At 38.3% G+C, this 17,494-nt stretch overlaps 1 protein-coding gene across 8 annotated transcripts in view; it reads right to left on the reverse strand.

Moving 5' to 3' along the window:
- The window catches only part of COG5 (component of oligomeric golgi complex 5), a 373,684-nt gene that overhangs the window by 323,220 nt on the left and 32,970 nt on the right, over positions 1-17,494 (reverse strand). For 7 of the 8 annotated variants that reach the window (XM_055283616.1, XM_055283612.1, XM_055283613.1 and 4 more), the window contains exon 6: positions 14,434-14,554. The exons of the other annotated variant lie outside the window; for it this stretch is intronic. In XM_055283616.1, coding sequence (XP_055139591.1) covers positions 14,434-14,554 — 121 coding nt within the window. The remainder of the gene's footprint in view (positions 1-14,433; positions 14,555-17,494) is intronic. 8 annotated transcript variants of the gene reach the window in all.

Here is a 17,494-nt window from a genome sequence, read left to right on the forward strand (position 1 = left end):
TCGTCATTTAGCATTAGGTATATCTCCTAATGCTATCCCTCCCCCCTCCCCCACCCCACAACAGTCCCGGGTGTGTGATGTTCCCCTTCCTGTGTCCATGTGTTCTCATTGTTCAATTCCCACCTATGAGGGAGAACATGTGGTGTTTGGTTTTTTGTCCTTGCGAAAGTTTGCTGAGAATGATGGTTTCCAGCTTCATCCATGCCCCTACAAACGACATGAACTCATCCTTTTTTATGGGTGCATAGTATTCCATGGTGTATATGTGCCACATTTTCTTAATCCAGTCTATCGATGTTGAACATTTGGGTTGTTCTTTCAACCTGTGACCGCTTCCTGAATTAGCTGGCGGACTTCCATGAGATACACTGTGAGGCAGAATGATGAATGGCTCCCGTTGGTCTACTCTGCAGACTGGGAAAGCACGCAAGGCTGCTCCCACTGCCGTTCCTACTTTTATATACGTCACCACTCCCTAAATCAGTTCCAGTGTTGAGTAGGATAAAGGTCTTCCCCTGTGGGTTGGATTATCAGGTTCCCCTGTAGGGGTGTGTATCCTGGAGGTAGTCTCTTCCTCTCTCACCCTCTGAGGACTTACAGTTTTTCACCTGGCTTACAGTGTAGGCTGTAGCCTGCAGCTTCTTTCAAAGCTCATGGTGTATTTTCAACCTTTCCTATCAATGAACAATTTTAATAGGCTTGACTTTCTTTTCTCTTTCTTTTTTTTTTTTTTTTTTTTTTGAGATGGGAGTCTCGCTGTCGCCCATGCTGGAGTGCAGTGGCACAATCTCGGCTCACTGCAAGCTCCGCCTCCCAGGTTCACGCCATTCTCCTGCCTCAGCCTCCCAAGTAGCTGGGACTACAGGAACCCACCACCATGCCTGGCTAATTTTTTGTATTTTTTTTTTTTTTTAGTACAGACTGGGTTTCACTGTATTAGCCAGGATGGTCTTGATCTCCTGACCTCGTGACCCACCCGCCTCGGTCTCCCAAAGTGCTGGATTACAGGTGTGAGCCACCACGCCTGGCCAAAATAAAACGTTCTAAAATCTTCACCAACTACAACATATTACAGACATCTCAAAAAACATTAATTACTTCAGTAATTAATGGGTCCCTATTGTATGGCAAGATTATACAAATCATACTTTCATCTATACATAAGTCAGAAATGTTTGCCTATAAGTATTGTTTTATCAGATTAAGAAATATCATAGCTACAATAAGAACATCAGCGGATGAAACAAGTTTAAACTACCTCTCCCTTCCATAATAAATGTATCACAATGCTTCTATGACATATTTGGTTTTAAGAATATTCTCTCATGACACATGGTGTTAATATATTGCAGCTTAGCAATAAAAATGTAAAACTCAGAAAATAGACCATAAGCGATTACAATTAGTAGAGGAAATATTTTCTACCATATCCAACTGCTTGATTATACTTTTAAAAAATGATTCTTCAATAATGCAATAAAACTTTAAAATAGAATATTAAGTTACTAACAAGTCAACCCACAATCCTAACATAAATACATTTTCTATATAAACATGGCCTATTTTACACACACACACACACTCTCTTTATATTTTGGTTTATTATGAGGTTATAGCTCAACCAGAAGTCATTTTCTCATTTTCACTGAATTATAATATACATTTAAACCTATTTTGTATAAGGTATTCTTAAAAAGTACAATAAATATGTGATTTTTTTTTTTTAAAAAGGATACTGGGAGACCTACCAATAGCAGCAATCCCTTTTATGAAGCAATTAAATGCAGCCACAGAGTTTAAGAAAAGAGTACAGCATTGGTGGTTTAAGAGCTCAGGCTTTAGAATCAGATTTTTACAGATACACCAGATGGGTGTCCTTAGGACCCAATGGAATATAAATTCTACAAAGGGTAGGGGGTTTCTGTTTTGTTCAGTGTCTTGTATTTTCAGTGTCTAGAATAGCACATAGCACACATAGTAGATATTCAATAAACAATGTCTGAATAAGTAAATGAATTTTTCCAAGTTTTATGATAAAAGAATGACAAAAGTTTTTTTATTGTTACTTCATGGAAAGTGCAGATGAGCCAAAATAGGAAGACTAGGCAGAGACTGGTTTACCCCATGGATATCATCATCATCATCATCATCATCAATATATTGTTGTCATTATCAGTTTTATGCTGAGTTTATAGATAAGGACAGATCTTACACTTCTTAAACACAGAAACTGCATTTTACTCACTCTGTAGGAGATTCTAACAAGCTACAGGGCTTATGTATATTGAAACCTAATTGTTTGATAAATAAATTAAACGAATTATAAATCATGATTTTCATAAACAGACTAAAGAGTATTCAAGAAGGTATGGTGTGGTTACTTTTTTACGGGAAATTTTTCCTCCTTCAATCTCTATTTGTAGGATAAGTCGAAAATAGATCAGATAATACTAAATAGCTACCTAGAATTAATGTTATCATGAGACTCAATATGCGGGATATAGATATATTATTGATGAAAACTAAAAATCTTGCTAGATATATAAGTAGACTTCATAAAACGAAGAGATTGATTCAGTAAAGAATATTAAAAAAAGATTAAAAAAAAAAGATACAAAGTTTATCATAGTAACCTATACATTTGAACCATAAATATAGTAACAATTCTGTTTTCACAAGTGGGATTAGTAGAAAATCATTCTAACATTCGAGAGACTAAATGCATTAATACACAGAATTGGGAAAATTTCAGAAGGATGGGTTGTCATTATGGTGTGTAAGAGATACAGTCATCCTCACCCTCCTGTGAATCCCATATTCCATTTCCCCTCAAAAGCAGAGTATCCATCAGTGGGAGGTGGAGAGGAGAATGACGAATCCTTACTGCCTCAATTGAGGACTTTAATGTAAAAGCTGGGCTGTCAAAGAAACTCCCTACAAATCATCCTTCTTTTACTCTTGTTGCTAGTCTCTTTTTCATTATCTTTTGATTTACTGTTAGTCAAATTAATGCCCTCTTTAGAACAAGTCAGGCAATAAAATATCTATAAACAATTATTAAATCAATTCTCAGTGTAGCAAAATAAAGTTTCTAAGCCAGAAAAAGAAAGAGAACAGATCCTGGATTATGACAAATTTACCCGGGTAAATACTGTCTCTTGGCAGCCATGAATGTAGTAAGTACATTACCTTACTCATGCTTAAATAACATCACCACTTTGTAGTAATGCCTATCTAAATTTTCATCTAGTCCCAATACTCTTCTTAAAGAAAAATCACGAATCTATGTGATATAACTTAATCATTCAATCTACACTGTGTAGTTTAATTTTTTAAACTATTACATAATAACTTGCATTAAAAAGTACAATAAATATGTCTGCACTAAAATAATTCTGCTTATTCTCTGACAATAATAGTATACTTTTCATTTCCCTAATGTCTAATGATGTTGAGCATGTTTACAGATGCATATTTGTCACCATCTTGGGTGAAGTGTCTGTTCAACTCTTTTGCCTATTAAGTGGGTTGTTGGAGTTCCTATTAAGTTTTGAGTCTTTTGATATGTCTGGATGCAAGTCCTCTATCAAATATACTTTGCAAATATTTTCTCCTTGTCCACAGTTTGTCTTTTTATTCTCGTAACAGTATCATTTGAAGAACGTCTTAAATTTTGATGAAATCTAATTTATCAACTTTATTCTCTTGTGAATTGTGCTTTGGGTAACATCTCAGAATCACTGTCTAATTCAAAGTCACAGAAATCTTCTGTTTCTGGGAGAGACCTCCCAACAGGAGCTGACAGACACCTCATACAGGAGAGCTCCAGCTGGCATCAGGCCAGTGACCCTCCGGGACGAAGCTTCCAGAGGAAGGAGCAGGCAGCAATCTTTTCTGTTCTGCAGCCTCCACTGGTGATACCCAGGCGAACAGGGTCTGCAGTGGACCCCCAGCAAACTGCAGCAGACCTGCAGAAGAGGGGCCTGTTGGAAGAAAAACTAACAAACAGAAAGCAACAACAACAACAAGACCCCTACACAAAAACCCCATCCAAAGGTCATCAGCCTCAAAGATCAAAGATAGATAAATCCACAAAGATGAGGAAAAACCAGTGAAAAAATGCTGAAAATTCCAATAACCAGAATGCGTCTTCTCCTCCAAATGATCGCAACAGCTCTCCAGCAAGGGCACAGAACTGGACGGAGGATGAGATGAACTAATTGACAGAAGTAGCCTTCAGAAGGTGGGTAATTACAAACTCTGCTGAGCTAAAGGAGCATGTTCTAATCCAATGCAAAGAAGTTAAGAACCTTGACAAAAGGTTTCAGGAGCTGCTAACTATAATAACCAGTTTAGAGGGGAACATTAATGACCTGATGCAGCTGAAAAACTTCGTGAAGCATACACAAGTATCAATAGCCGAATAGATCAAGTGGAAGAAAGGATATCAGAGTCTGAAGATCACCTTGCTGAAATAAGGCATACAGACAAGATTAGAGAAAAAAGAATGAAAAAAAATGAACAAAATCTCAGAGAAATATGGGACTATGTAAAAATAAAGAACCTATGATTGATTGGAGTACCTGAAAGAGATGGGGTGAATGGAATCAACTTGGAAAAGACTCTTCAGGATATTATCCAGGAGAACTTCCCCAACCTAGCAAGACAGGCCAACATTCAAATTCAGGAAATACAAAGAACACCACTAAGATATTCCATGAGAAGATCAACCCCAAGACATAATCATCAGATTCTTCAGGGTTGAAGTGAAGGAAAAAATGTTAAGAGCAGCCAGAGAAAAAGGTCAGGTCACCTAGAAAAGGGAAGCCCATCAGACTAACAGCAGATCTCTCAGCAGAAACTCTACAAGCCAGAAGACAGTGAGGGCCAATATTCAACATTCCTTTTTTTTTTTTTTTTTTTTTTTTTTTTTTGAGATGGAGTCTCACTCTGTCACCCAGGCTGCAGTGCAGTGGTGCAATCTCGGCTCACCACAACCTCCGCCTCCCAGGTTCAAGTGATTCTCCTGCCTCAGCCTCCTGAGCAGCTGGGATTACAGGTGCGTACCACCACGCCTGGCTAATTTTTCTATTTTCAGTAGAGAAGGGGTTTCACTATGTTGGTTAGGCTGGTCTCGAACTCCTGACCTCGAGATCCGCCCGCCTCAGCCTCCCAAAGTGCTGGGACTACAGGCATGAGTCACCGTGCCCGGCCTCAGCATTCTCAAAGAGAAGAATTTTCAACCCAGAATTTCATATCCAGCCAAACTAAGCTTCATAAACAAAGCAGAAATAAGAAAAGAAATCCTTTCTAGACAAGCAAATGCTAAGGGATTTCATCACCACCAGGCCTGCTTTGCAAGAGCTACTGAAGGAAGCACTAAATATGGAAAGGAAAAACCAGTACCAGCCACTGCAAAAGCACGCCAAAATGAAAACACCAATGACACTATGAAGAAACTGCATCAACTAGTGTGCAAAATAATGAGTTAGCATCATGATGACAGGATCAAATTCACACACAACAATTTTAACCTTAAATGTAAATGGGCTAAATGTCCCAATTAAAAAGGTACAGACTGGCAAATTGAATAAAGAGTTAAGATCCATCGATGAGCTATATTCAGGAGACCCATCTCATGTGCAAAGATACACATAGACTCAAAATAAAAGGATAGATGAAAATTTACCAAGCAAATGGGAAACAAAAAAAAGCAGGGGTTACAATTCTAGTCTCTGATAAAAGACACTTTAAACCAACAAAGATCAAAAAAGACAAAGAAGGGCATTATATAATGGCAAACGGATCAATTCAACAAGAAAAGCTAACTATCCTAAATATATATATACCCAATAGAGGAGCACCAAGATTCATAAAACAAGTTCTTAGAGACCTACAAAGAGACTCAGACTCCCACACAGTAATAGTGGGACACTTTTAACACCCCACTGTTAACATTAGACAGATCAATGGGACAGAAAATTACCGAGTATATTCAGGACTTGAACTCACTCTGGATCAAGTGGACCTAACAGACATCTACAGAACTCTCCACTCCAAATCAACAGAATATACATTCTTCTCAGTGCCACAAGGCAGTTATTCTAAAATCAACCACATAATTGGAAATAAACACTCCTCAGCAAATGCAAAAGAATGGAAATCGTAACAAACAGTCCACAATGCAACCAAATTAGAACTCGGGATTAAGAAACTCAAAACCAAACAACTACATGGAAATTGAACAACTGCTCCTAAATGACTTCTGGGTAAATAACAAAATTAAAGGAAGAAATCAAGAAGTTCTTTGAAACCAATTAGAACAAAGAGACAACATACCAGAATCTCTGGGACACATTCAAAGCAGTGTTTAGAGGGAAATTTATAGCACTAAATGCCCACAGGAGAAAGCGGGAAAGATCTAAAATCGACACCTTAACATCACAATTAAAAGAACTAGAGAAGCAAAAGCAAACAAACCCAAAAACTAGCAGAAGAAAAGAAATGACTAAGATCAGAGCAGAACTGAAGGAGACACAGACACGAAAAATCCTTCAAAAAATTAATGAATCCAGGAGCTGGTTTTTTGAAAAAATTAACAAAATAGAGCATTAGCTAGACTAACAAAGAAGAAGAGAGAGAAGAATCAAGTAGACACAATAAAAAATGATAAAGGGGATATCACCACCGATCCCACAGAAATACAAACTACCACCAAGAGAATACTATAAAAACCTCTACGCAAATAAACTAGAAAATCTAGAAGAAACGGAAAAATACTTGGACACATACACACTCCCAAGACTAAGCCAGAAAGAAGTCAAATCTCTGAATAGACTAATAACAAGTCCTGAAATTGAGGCACTAATTAATAGCCTACCAGCCAAAAAAGCCCAGGACCAGACGGATTCACAGCCGAATTCTACCAGAGGTACAAAGAGGAGCTGGTACCACTCCTTCTGAAGCTATTCCAAACAACTGAAAAGGAGGGACTCCTCCCTAACTCACTTTACGAGGCCAGCATCATCCTGATAACCAAAACCTGGCAGAGACACAACAAAATAAGAAAACGTCAGGCCAATATCCCTGATGAACATCGATGTGAAAATCCTCAATAAAATACTGGCAAACCGAATCCAGCAGCACATTCAAAAGCTTATCCACCACGATCAACTCGGCTTCATCCACGGGATGCAAGGCTGGTTCAACATACGCAAATCAATAAACATAATCCATCACATCAACAGAACCAATGACAAAAAACATAAGATTATCTCAACAGACACAGAAAACGGCTCTGATAAAATTCAATATACCTTCATGTTAAAAACTCAATGAACTAGGTACTGATGGAACATATCTCAAAATAATGAGAGCTATTTATGACAAACCCGTAGCCAATATCATACTAAATAGGCAAAAGCTGGAAGCATTCCCTCTGAAAACCAGCACAAGACAAGGATGCCCTCTCTCACCTCTCCTATTCAACATAGCATTGGAAGTTCTGGCCAGGGCAATCAGGCAAGAGAAAGAAAGAAAGGGTTTTCAAATAGGAAGAGAGGAAGTCAAATTGTCTGTCTGCAGATGACATAACTGTGTATTTAGAAAACCCCATTGTCTCAGCCCAAAAACTCCTTAAACTGATAAGCAACTTCACTGAAGTCTCAGTATACAAAATCAATGTGCAAAAATCACAAGCATTCCTATACATCAACAACAGACAAGCAGAGAACCTAATCATGAATGAACTCCCACTCACAATTGCTACAAAGAGAATAAAATATCTAGGAATTCAGCTAATAAGTGAAGTGAAGGACCTCTTCAAGGAGAACTATAAACCAAGGCTCAAGGCAGTAAGAGAAGACACAAAAGACCCAAACTAATGAGAAATCATTCCATGCTCATGCATAGGAAGAATCAATACTGTGAAAATGGCCATACTACCCAAAGTAATTTATAGATTCAATGCTATTCCTATCAAACTACCATTGCCATTCTTCACAGAGTTAGAAAAAACTACTTTAAATTTCACATGGAACCAAAAATGAGCTCATATAGCCAAGACAATCCTAAGCAAAAGGAACAAAACTGGAGGCATCATGCGATCTGACTTCAAACTATACTACAAGGCTACAATAACCAAAACAGCATGGTCCTGATACCAAAAGAGATATGTAACTAATGAAACAGAACAGAGACCTCAGAAATAACACTACACATGTACAACCAGCTGATCTTCAACAAATTGGACAAAAATAAGCAATGGGGAAAGGATTCCCTATTTAATAAATGGTGCTGGGAAAACTGGCTAGCCGTATGCAGAAAACTGAAACTGGACCCCCTCCTTATACCTTATTCAAAAATTAACTCGAGATAGATTAAAGACTTAAATGTAAAACCCAAAACTATAAAAACCCTAGACGAACACATAGACAATACCATTCAGGGCATGGGCATGGGCAAAGATTTCATGATGAAAACACCAAAAGCAATTGAAACAAAAACAAAAATTGATAAATGGTATCTAATTAAACTAAAGAGCTTCTGCACAGCAAAAGAAACTATCATCAGACTGAACAGGCAACCTACAGGATGGGAGAAAAATTTTGCAATCTACCCATCTGACAAATGTCTAATATCCAGCATCTCCAAGGAACTTACACAAATTTACAATGAAACAAACAAAAAATCACAAAGTGGGCAAAGGATATGAATAGACACTTCTCAAAAGACGACATTTATGCAGCCAACAAACATTTAAAAAAGCCCAACATCACTGATCATTACAGAAACGCAAATCAAAACCATAATGAGATACCATCTCACGCCAATCAGAATGGCAATTATTAAAAAGTCAAGAAACAACAGATGCTGGCAAGGCTGTGGAGAAACAGGAATGCTTTTACAGTGTTGGTGGGAATGTAAATTAGTTCAACAGTTGTGGAAGAGTGTGGCGATTCCTCAAGTATCTGGAACCAGAAATACCATTTGACCCAGGAATCCCATTACTGGGGATATACCCAAAGGAATATAAATCATTCTACTGTAAAGACACATGCACATGAATGTTTACTGCAGCACCATTTACAATAGCAAAGACATGAAACCAACCCAAATGTCCATCAACGATAGACTGGATAAAGAAAATATGCTACACACACTATGCAGCCATAAGAAAGAATGAGATCATGTCCTCTGCAGGGACATGGATGAAGCTGGAAGCCATCATCCTCAGCAAACTAGCACAGGAATAGAAAACCAAACACCACATGTTCTCACTTGTAAATGGGAGTTGAACAATGAGAACACTTGGACACAGGGAGGGGAACAACACACACCAGAGACTGTCAGGGGGCAGAGGGCAGGGGAGAGAGAGCATTAGGACAAATAACTAATGCATGTGAGGCTTAAAACCTAGGCCAGGCGCAGTGGCTCACGTCTGTAATCCCAGCACTTTGGGAGGCCAAGGCGGGCAGATCACCTGAGGTCAGGAGTTCAAGATCAGCCTGACCAACATAGAGAAGCCCTGTCTCTACTAAAAATACAAAATTAGCCAGGCGTGGTGTTGAATGCCTGTAATCCCGGCTACTCAGGAGGCTGAGGCAAGAGAGTCGCTTGAACCCAGGAGGCGGAGGTTGCGGTGAGCGGAGATCGCGCCATTGCACTCCAGCCTGTGCAACAAGAGCGAAACTCCATCTCAAAAAACAACAACAACAACAAAAACACCTAGATGACAGGTTGATAGGTGCAGCAAACCACCATGGCACATGTATAACTATGTAACAAACCTGCATGTTCTGCACATGTATCCCGGAACTTAAAGTAAAATTAAAAATTTAAAAAAAGAAGAAAAGAAAAAAATAAAAATAAAAAAATCTTCTGAGTCTCCTACTTTAAGTTCTGTAGTTTTAGATTTTACATTTAGGACACGAATTCATTCTGAGTTAATATTTTTATACGAAGTGAAGTATGGATACAAGTCCACTGTTTTGCATATTGAGATCCAATTGTTCCTGCACCATCTGTTGAAAAGACTATTTTTTTCTCTACTAAATGTGTCAAAAATCAGTTGTTCATATATATGTGGGTCTATTTCTGGAATCTCTGTTCCATTGATCTTTGTGTCTTGATTACTTTAAAGAGTCTTTGTAATAAGTCTTCAAATCAGGTACGGTTATTCCTCCAACTATGTTTTCTCTTGAAAGTTATTCTAGCTATTCTAGATCCTCTGAATTTCCATATGAATTTTAAAATCAGCTTGTCAATTTCTAAAAGCCTCCTGGAATTTAAACTGAAATTCTGTTGAATTCATAGATCAAGTTGGGAAGAACAGTACATCTTAATAAACAATATTAAGTCTTCCAACTGATGAACAACATTGACTGATCGATTTAGGTCTTCTTTGTTCTCAACAATATTTTGTAGTTTTCAGTGTACAGGCTTTGCACATCTTTTGTTAGACTTATCCTTAAGTCTGTCATATTTTTATGCTGTTATAAGTGGTATTTTTGAATTTCAATTTCCAATTGCTTGTTGCTAACAGAGTATACAGAAATACAATTAATTTTTTGTATATTTATCTAGTATACTGAAATCTTACTCAACTCTTTTATTAATTATAGCTTTTTTTGAAAACTCGAAACAAGATACCAGGACATACCTATTAGAATGACTAAAATTAAGACAGTGTAACATGTGTTGGCAAGCTTGTAGGGGGAAGAAGAACTTTCAAATACTACTGGTAAGAATGTAAACATTGGCTGGGTGTGGTGGTTCACGCCTGTAATGCCAGCACTTTGGGAAGCCGAGAAGGGTGGATCACCTGAGGTCAGAAGTTCAAGACCAGCCTGTTCAACATGGTGAAACCCCGTCTCTACTAAATATACAAAAATTAGCCAGGCATGGTGGCGGGTGCCTGTAATCCCAGCTACTCAGGAGGCTGAGGCAGAAGAATTGCTTGAACCTGGGAGGTGGAGGTCGCAGTGAGCCGAGATTGCGCCATTGTGCTCTAGCCTGGGCAACAACAGCGTAACTTTGTCTCAAAAAGAAAAACAAAAAAAAAGAATGTAAACATTACAACAACTTTGAAAAATAACCTTGGCAATTTCTTAAAAAGCTAAACATATACTTACCATATGATCTAGACATTCCAATCCTAGGTACTTATCCAAGAGAAATGAAAGGATATGTTCCTACAAAGACTTGTACATGAATGTTCACAGCAGCTTAATTTATAATATTAAAAATTTAGGAACAATCCAACTGTCCATCAGCATGTAAATGGATAAACCAACTATGATGTATCAATGGAATACTAGTCAGTAATAAAAAGGCAAAGGTATTAATACACACAACAACACTGATGAATTTCAAATTTACCTAAGACCCTCCCTTTCAAAGTGTACAAAGCAGTGGTTTTTAGTACACTGACAAGGTGGCACAAAAGTCACCACTATCTAATTCCAGAACATTTTCATCACCCTAAAAACAAATCTGTATCCACTAGTAGTCACTCCACACCCCAGTCTCACAGAATATACTTAATTTCCAGATGACAATATATTTCATCTGGGTGTCCCAAATCAAGCCTCAAACCTTTCAAGTTTGAAAGATTGCTTTTAAGTTAATTTCAAGGGTCTGTGGTATAAACACTGTTACTCTTCATCATTTTATTCTTTCTAATGAAAAACAGAACCATACTGATACAGACATTGACAATTTTAGAGAAGTTCCAATCACAGAAGTGTCATTTAGTGTACATGTATGTAACTGTCATAGTGACTGCAAAATTATTACTTTTATTCAAATATTAATTCCAAATATAGCAACTTGTTTTTCCTTGGCTTCTCCTTATTATAAATGCCAGGACTGGTCAAGACTGAACTACAGTGGTGAATAAAAAAGACATGATGTCTTTGCAAATATTAAATCACACATCATCTGCAAAGCTTTTAAAAATTAGATTAACACAATCCACTTTGAGATCATTCCACCATGAACTATATTTGCTCAAAAACTTTTTAACAATCTTTATAAAAACTTCAGGTAAAGCCAACAGCACATTGGAAAGATAATGGTTTTACACTCTGCATTATACTAACGCAGAACATTATGATCAATACTTGTGCCTGTTTTTTTGTGGGGTTTGTTTTTGTTTTTTTGACAGAGTCTCGCTCTGTCACCAGGCTGGAGTGCAGTGGCACGATCTCGGCTCACTACAACCTCCGCCTCCTGGGTTCAAGTGATTCTCCTACCTCAGCCTCCCGAGTAGCTGGAATTACAGGCGCGCACCATCACACCCAGCTAATTTTTGTATTTTTAGTAGAGACGGGGTTTCACCATGTTGGCCAGGATGGTCTCTATCTCCTGACCTCATGATCCACCCGCCTCAGCCTCCCAAAGTGCTGGGATTACAGGCGTGAGCCACCGTGCCCGGCTGTGCCAGTTTTTGTTTTTTTTTTTCAAAGACAGGCCCATTTGTATTACAGAATCTGTCAATTATAGAAGAAATTATAATCATAATCCAATCAAAATTTAGCACTTTTTTAATACTGAAGGAGTGTCAGTGATGACAAACATCCATAATAACCCTTGGAATAATATGCATCTATGTTTAATGATTCCATAATCCTACAAATTATTGTTGGTGCACAGATATTAAACGTGACAGAGGAAAACAGTGGCTGATACTTGGATTTTTACCCTTCTATGTTTAGATAATACTGTGAAAACAACACACAAGCATTACTCACTGTTTAAAGTTAACTTTTTTTTTTTTTACAGTCAAGATCTCGCTCTGTCACCCAGGGTGGAGAGCAGTGGTGCAATAACAGCTCACTGTAGCCTCTAACTTGTGGGCTCGAGTGATCCTCCCATCTCAGTTTCCCTAGTAGTTGAGACTGCAGGCACATGCTACGATGCTCAACTTTTATTTTGTTTTAATTTTCTTTACTTCTCAATTTTTACTTTTCAGGGCCAAGTGGAGATCTGTTCTGTTCACCTAGGCTGGTCTCAAACTCCTGGCCTCAAGCAATTCTGCCTGCCTCTACGTCCCAAGTAACTGGGCCTCCAGGTACCAGCCACCATACCCAGCTTTTAAGTTTAACTTTTTATATGACATTTTCCTAGCCTACTAAATCACAAGTTAGAGATATTCCCAATGATTTTCCTAAGCAAAACCTATATTTCAGCAGTATACAATTGCAATGCTGTTGAAGCATTATTTGTGAAGGATTTCCTTGATTAATAAAAAATATGGAATAAGCATTACAGCACAGCATGACTATATAATCAAAAAATCAAAGACAGGAAAATTCAGAAAGAACATGTAATGCACATTTCTCTGATACTATTCTGGCATAACTGCTTTCAAAGCACAATACCAAGAGTAAGCAGACTCTTGATATCTGAAATGGATACAATTAAAGACTTCTGAGCCTATAAAGTACAAATGCCACTACATATATCCACTTCTGAAAAATTAGTGGGAACCCAGTGAAAAGAAGAAAACCACCAAGCCACATTAAAAGCGTTGGGCAGTTCTATGTGCACTCACTAGCTATTCAAAATTTTGCCTGAAAAATTATGAACTGCTGCATCATGGACTTTGCAGCTGGTTAACAGTCAAAACCATGAACATTAAACTCTTGACTGTCAAGGTCCTGCAATAAATGTCTGAGAAAAGAAATAAATTTTTAAAATCTTCTAAACATAGTATCAGCACGGGATTTGTCATCTTAAAAACAGTATTTCTCTAGAATATTTCCTAGAGAAAAGAAAACTTCACATAAAGACCTGTACACCTATTCATAACCACCAAAAACTGGAAACACCACAAATGTCCTTCAATCAATGAATCAATAAACAAACTGCAGGCTACTCATACAATGGTATTCAGTCAAACACAAAGTAACAAACTATTAGTACACTTCAAAACTTGAATAAATCTCAAAGGTATTATTTTGAGTACAAGAAGACAGCCTCAAAAGGTCACCTACTTTGTAATTCCATTTATAAGTCATTCTCAAAAAGACAAAACTACAATGATGGAGAAAAGATCAGTGGTTGCCAGGATTAGCGGAAGCGGGTACGCATCATCGTGAAGGGATAATGAGGGAATCTGGGGGAGTGATGGAATTGTTCTGTATCATGACTGTAATGGTGCTTACATAAATCTATATATGTATTAAAATTCACAGACCTGTATACGAAAAAGGCCAATTTTACTATATAATTAAAATAAATAGCATTTCAATGAAATCAACTAATTGTACTTATTCATTCTGAGAAGTGTTACAATATTGTATACAGCCAATTATTTAAAAATTTGTTTAATAGTACTTGCTAATGGTGATAAGTCAACCAATCACGTGACTTAAAAATATTTAAATCTCTACTAACTTTTTAATTAAAAAAAAAAAAAACAAAACTTACCAAGTTCATTGAGACTCTGGGCAGCTTTTGTTATCTCTCTACTTCCCCCTTGCAGTTGTCCTTGGAGTCTCTTACTGAGATTCAAGATCCGAATAATCCTCCGAAGCAAATCACAGGCAACCTGTGCAAACATCACAATGTTAAGTTAGTTGATCCATGAAGTTTTATTACTATTAATCAATACTAATAACAAGCACAGTGGGTTGATAGGTGCAGCAAACCACCATGGCACATGTTTACCTATGTAACAAACCTGCACATGTATCCTGGAACTTAAACTAAAAAAAAAAAAAGCACAGTGGCTCACATTGTGCTTAATATGTGAATCTACCCATTCTTTCCAGATGCTAAACATTCACTCATGCTTTTTTTGTTTCCCACCAACCACAAACCTAAATAATCGCAAGTCTTAAAAAGCATCAAATGTCCTAGGGAACTCACGGAAGTACTATATTTACATTTTACAATAAACTCCAATTCATCCCAAGTGGAGAGAACTTGGAATTGAGGCACTGTGAGAGCCAAGGATTCCTTCAGTCCTAAACCAACTTTCTTCTCTAGGCCAGTGGTTCTCAGTCTTGACTACAAATTCAGGTGGGTAGACTGAAAATGTTCCAATGCTCAGGCCACAGCCCTGACCAATTAAAACAGCATCTCTATGGGTTAGAACCAAGCATGAGTTATGTTTTTATGTTTTTAATATTCCCAGGTGGTACCAATGTGCAGCCAAAATTGACAATCACTATGCTAGGCCGCTGAGCTTCCCACTACTGCCTCCTGTTATTTCCAGTCCCAGCTTCTCTTTCCTATATCCTGCAGGAGTAGTCTTAAAACTTCTCTCAATTTCATTATTTTCCTAATCTTTTTTTTTTTTTTTTTTTTGAGAACAGGGTCTCAGTTGCCCAAACTGGAGTGCAGTGGCATGATCACACCTCATTGCAATCTCTACCTCCTGGGCTCAAGCGATCCTTCTGCCTCAGCCTCCCAAGTAGCTGGGACTACAGGCGTGTGCCACCATGCCTGGCTAATTGTATTTTTTGTGGAGATGAGGTTTTGCCATGTTGCCCAGGCTGCTCTCAAACTACTGGGCTCAGGTGAACCTCCCGCCTCAGACTCCCAAAGTGCTAGGATTATAGGTGTGAGCCACCGTGCGTGATGGTTTTTAATCACTAATAAATTATAAAAGAGAAAGTATATAAACAACAAAATAAAACTATTGCATACACTTCCTATTCCTTTTCCCAGATCTAATACTAGGTCTTTACCTATCAAAAGGCTGAGATAAGAAATAAAGGTTCATGTATTTTAGGACACTTTATTATAGAAGCTGGATTCACAGCAGTTGCATGAGGGAGAGTGTGGAAGAGGGTGACATACTGAATAACCAACATGTAGTGATCTTCAGCCTCAGTAGTGATTACAAAGGAAAGAGCGACATTCCATACTGCTGCATCACAACCATTTCTGAATGACTCCAAGGCTAACTGAGAAGCAAGGACATCCCCCCTATTTAAGGAGAAAAATCCTACATGGTGGCAATAAGAATTAAAAGCTCTGAGAAGCCAGGGTCCCTGAACCTTCAGGTATAAACATTCTTTTATGGGTGAAATAAATACATACACCAGAGCCACACACAGCCACACTCGTGCACTCACAAGCAATACACCGTATGTATGCATATACCATACTCAAACATAAAACAAACATATGTTTACAAACACATGTAAGTCAAAGTCAATCAAGTATTAAATATGTTTACCTGACTGCTTTTCAGAGAAACTAGTCTGAAATACTTAAATTTAAAAAAAAAAAACAAAAAACAAAAAAAGGAATGCCAAAGGAGAATTTTTCCCATGGAAATTCACAATTGGGGCATCTTTATCTTTTAATTAAATACTATTCATTTTCTGAAGAGATAATACAAGCACGATTCAAAATTCAAGAAACAAAAAGAAGTAACATTGAAAAGTCACCCTCGTATCTCTGTCCCAACTATGCACTTAAAAACAATCACTGTTATTGTTGCAGGTAGTTAGTCAAGAGTGGGGCAGGAGAGGGCTATTGCGCCACCCACTAGGAACGTCAGTTGATGGTTCAGAAGTTATTACATTGCTTCTCTCTTTTTTTTTTTTTTTGAGACGGAGTCTCGCTCTGTCGCTCAGGCTGGAGTGCAGTGGCGCAATCTCGGCTCACTGCAAGCTCCACCTTCGGGGTTCACGCCATTCTCCTGCCTCAGACTCTCCGAGTAGCTGGGACTACAGACACCCGCCACCACGCCCGGCTAATTTTTTTTAGTAGAAACGGGGTTTCACCGTGGTCTCGATCTCCTGACCTCGTGATCCGCCCGCCTCGGCCTCCCAAAGTGCTGGGATTACAAGCATGAGCCACCGCGCCCGGCCACACTGCCTCTCTAAAACTGATAAATTGGCACCCAGTGCCAGGGAGAGGATATTTCCTGATGGTCCACACCTGGTGCATTAAAGTGTTAATTGAATGCAAATGCCAGGGAGAAGCAACTTCCAGGGCATGTGCTTTAAGACACAAAATGGTGGACCTTCCGGGGGTACTCCACCTGAAAAAGGAAGAAAGCCTCAGGTGGGCATGCACAGAAATTCCTAAACACACTGCCTGTGCTCACCTCTTAAGGGTAAGGAGGGCACTGGACATGTGGGCAGCCCATCCTAACGGAAGAATCTTGGGAAAGGAGCCAGCCTATAAAGTCCTCGGATCAAGGTTAAACACTGCACTTGACCTCAGTGCCCACTTGGGACTTTCCCAAGCGTACTTTCCTTTCTTTCTTTCCTGTTCTAAAGCCTTTTTAAATAAACTTCCACTCCTGCTCTGAAATGTGCCTTGGTCTCTTTTTCTGCCTTTATGCCCCTCAGTCGAATTCTTTCTTCTGAGGAGGCAAGAATTGAGGTTGCTGCAGACCCGTATGGATTTGACACCAGTAACTTGGATATCTTGCACTGGAAATATTATCAGTACCTTCCCTGTTAGAACTGACATTTTTAGATAAACAATTTGGAACGTAAAATCTCATTCCTCTGAGATTTTAAAT

The sequence above is a fragment of the Symphalangus syndactylus genome, chromosome 6 (assembly GCF_028878055.3).
Source record: "Symphalangus syndactylus isolate Jambi chromosome 6, NHGRI_mSymSyn1-v2.1_pri, whole genome shotgun sequence".
In the NCBI taxonomy this organism is placed as follows: Eukaryota; Metazoa; Chordata; class Mammalia; order Primates; family Hylobatidae; genus Symphalangus; species Symphalangus syndactylus.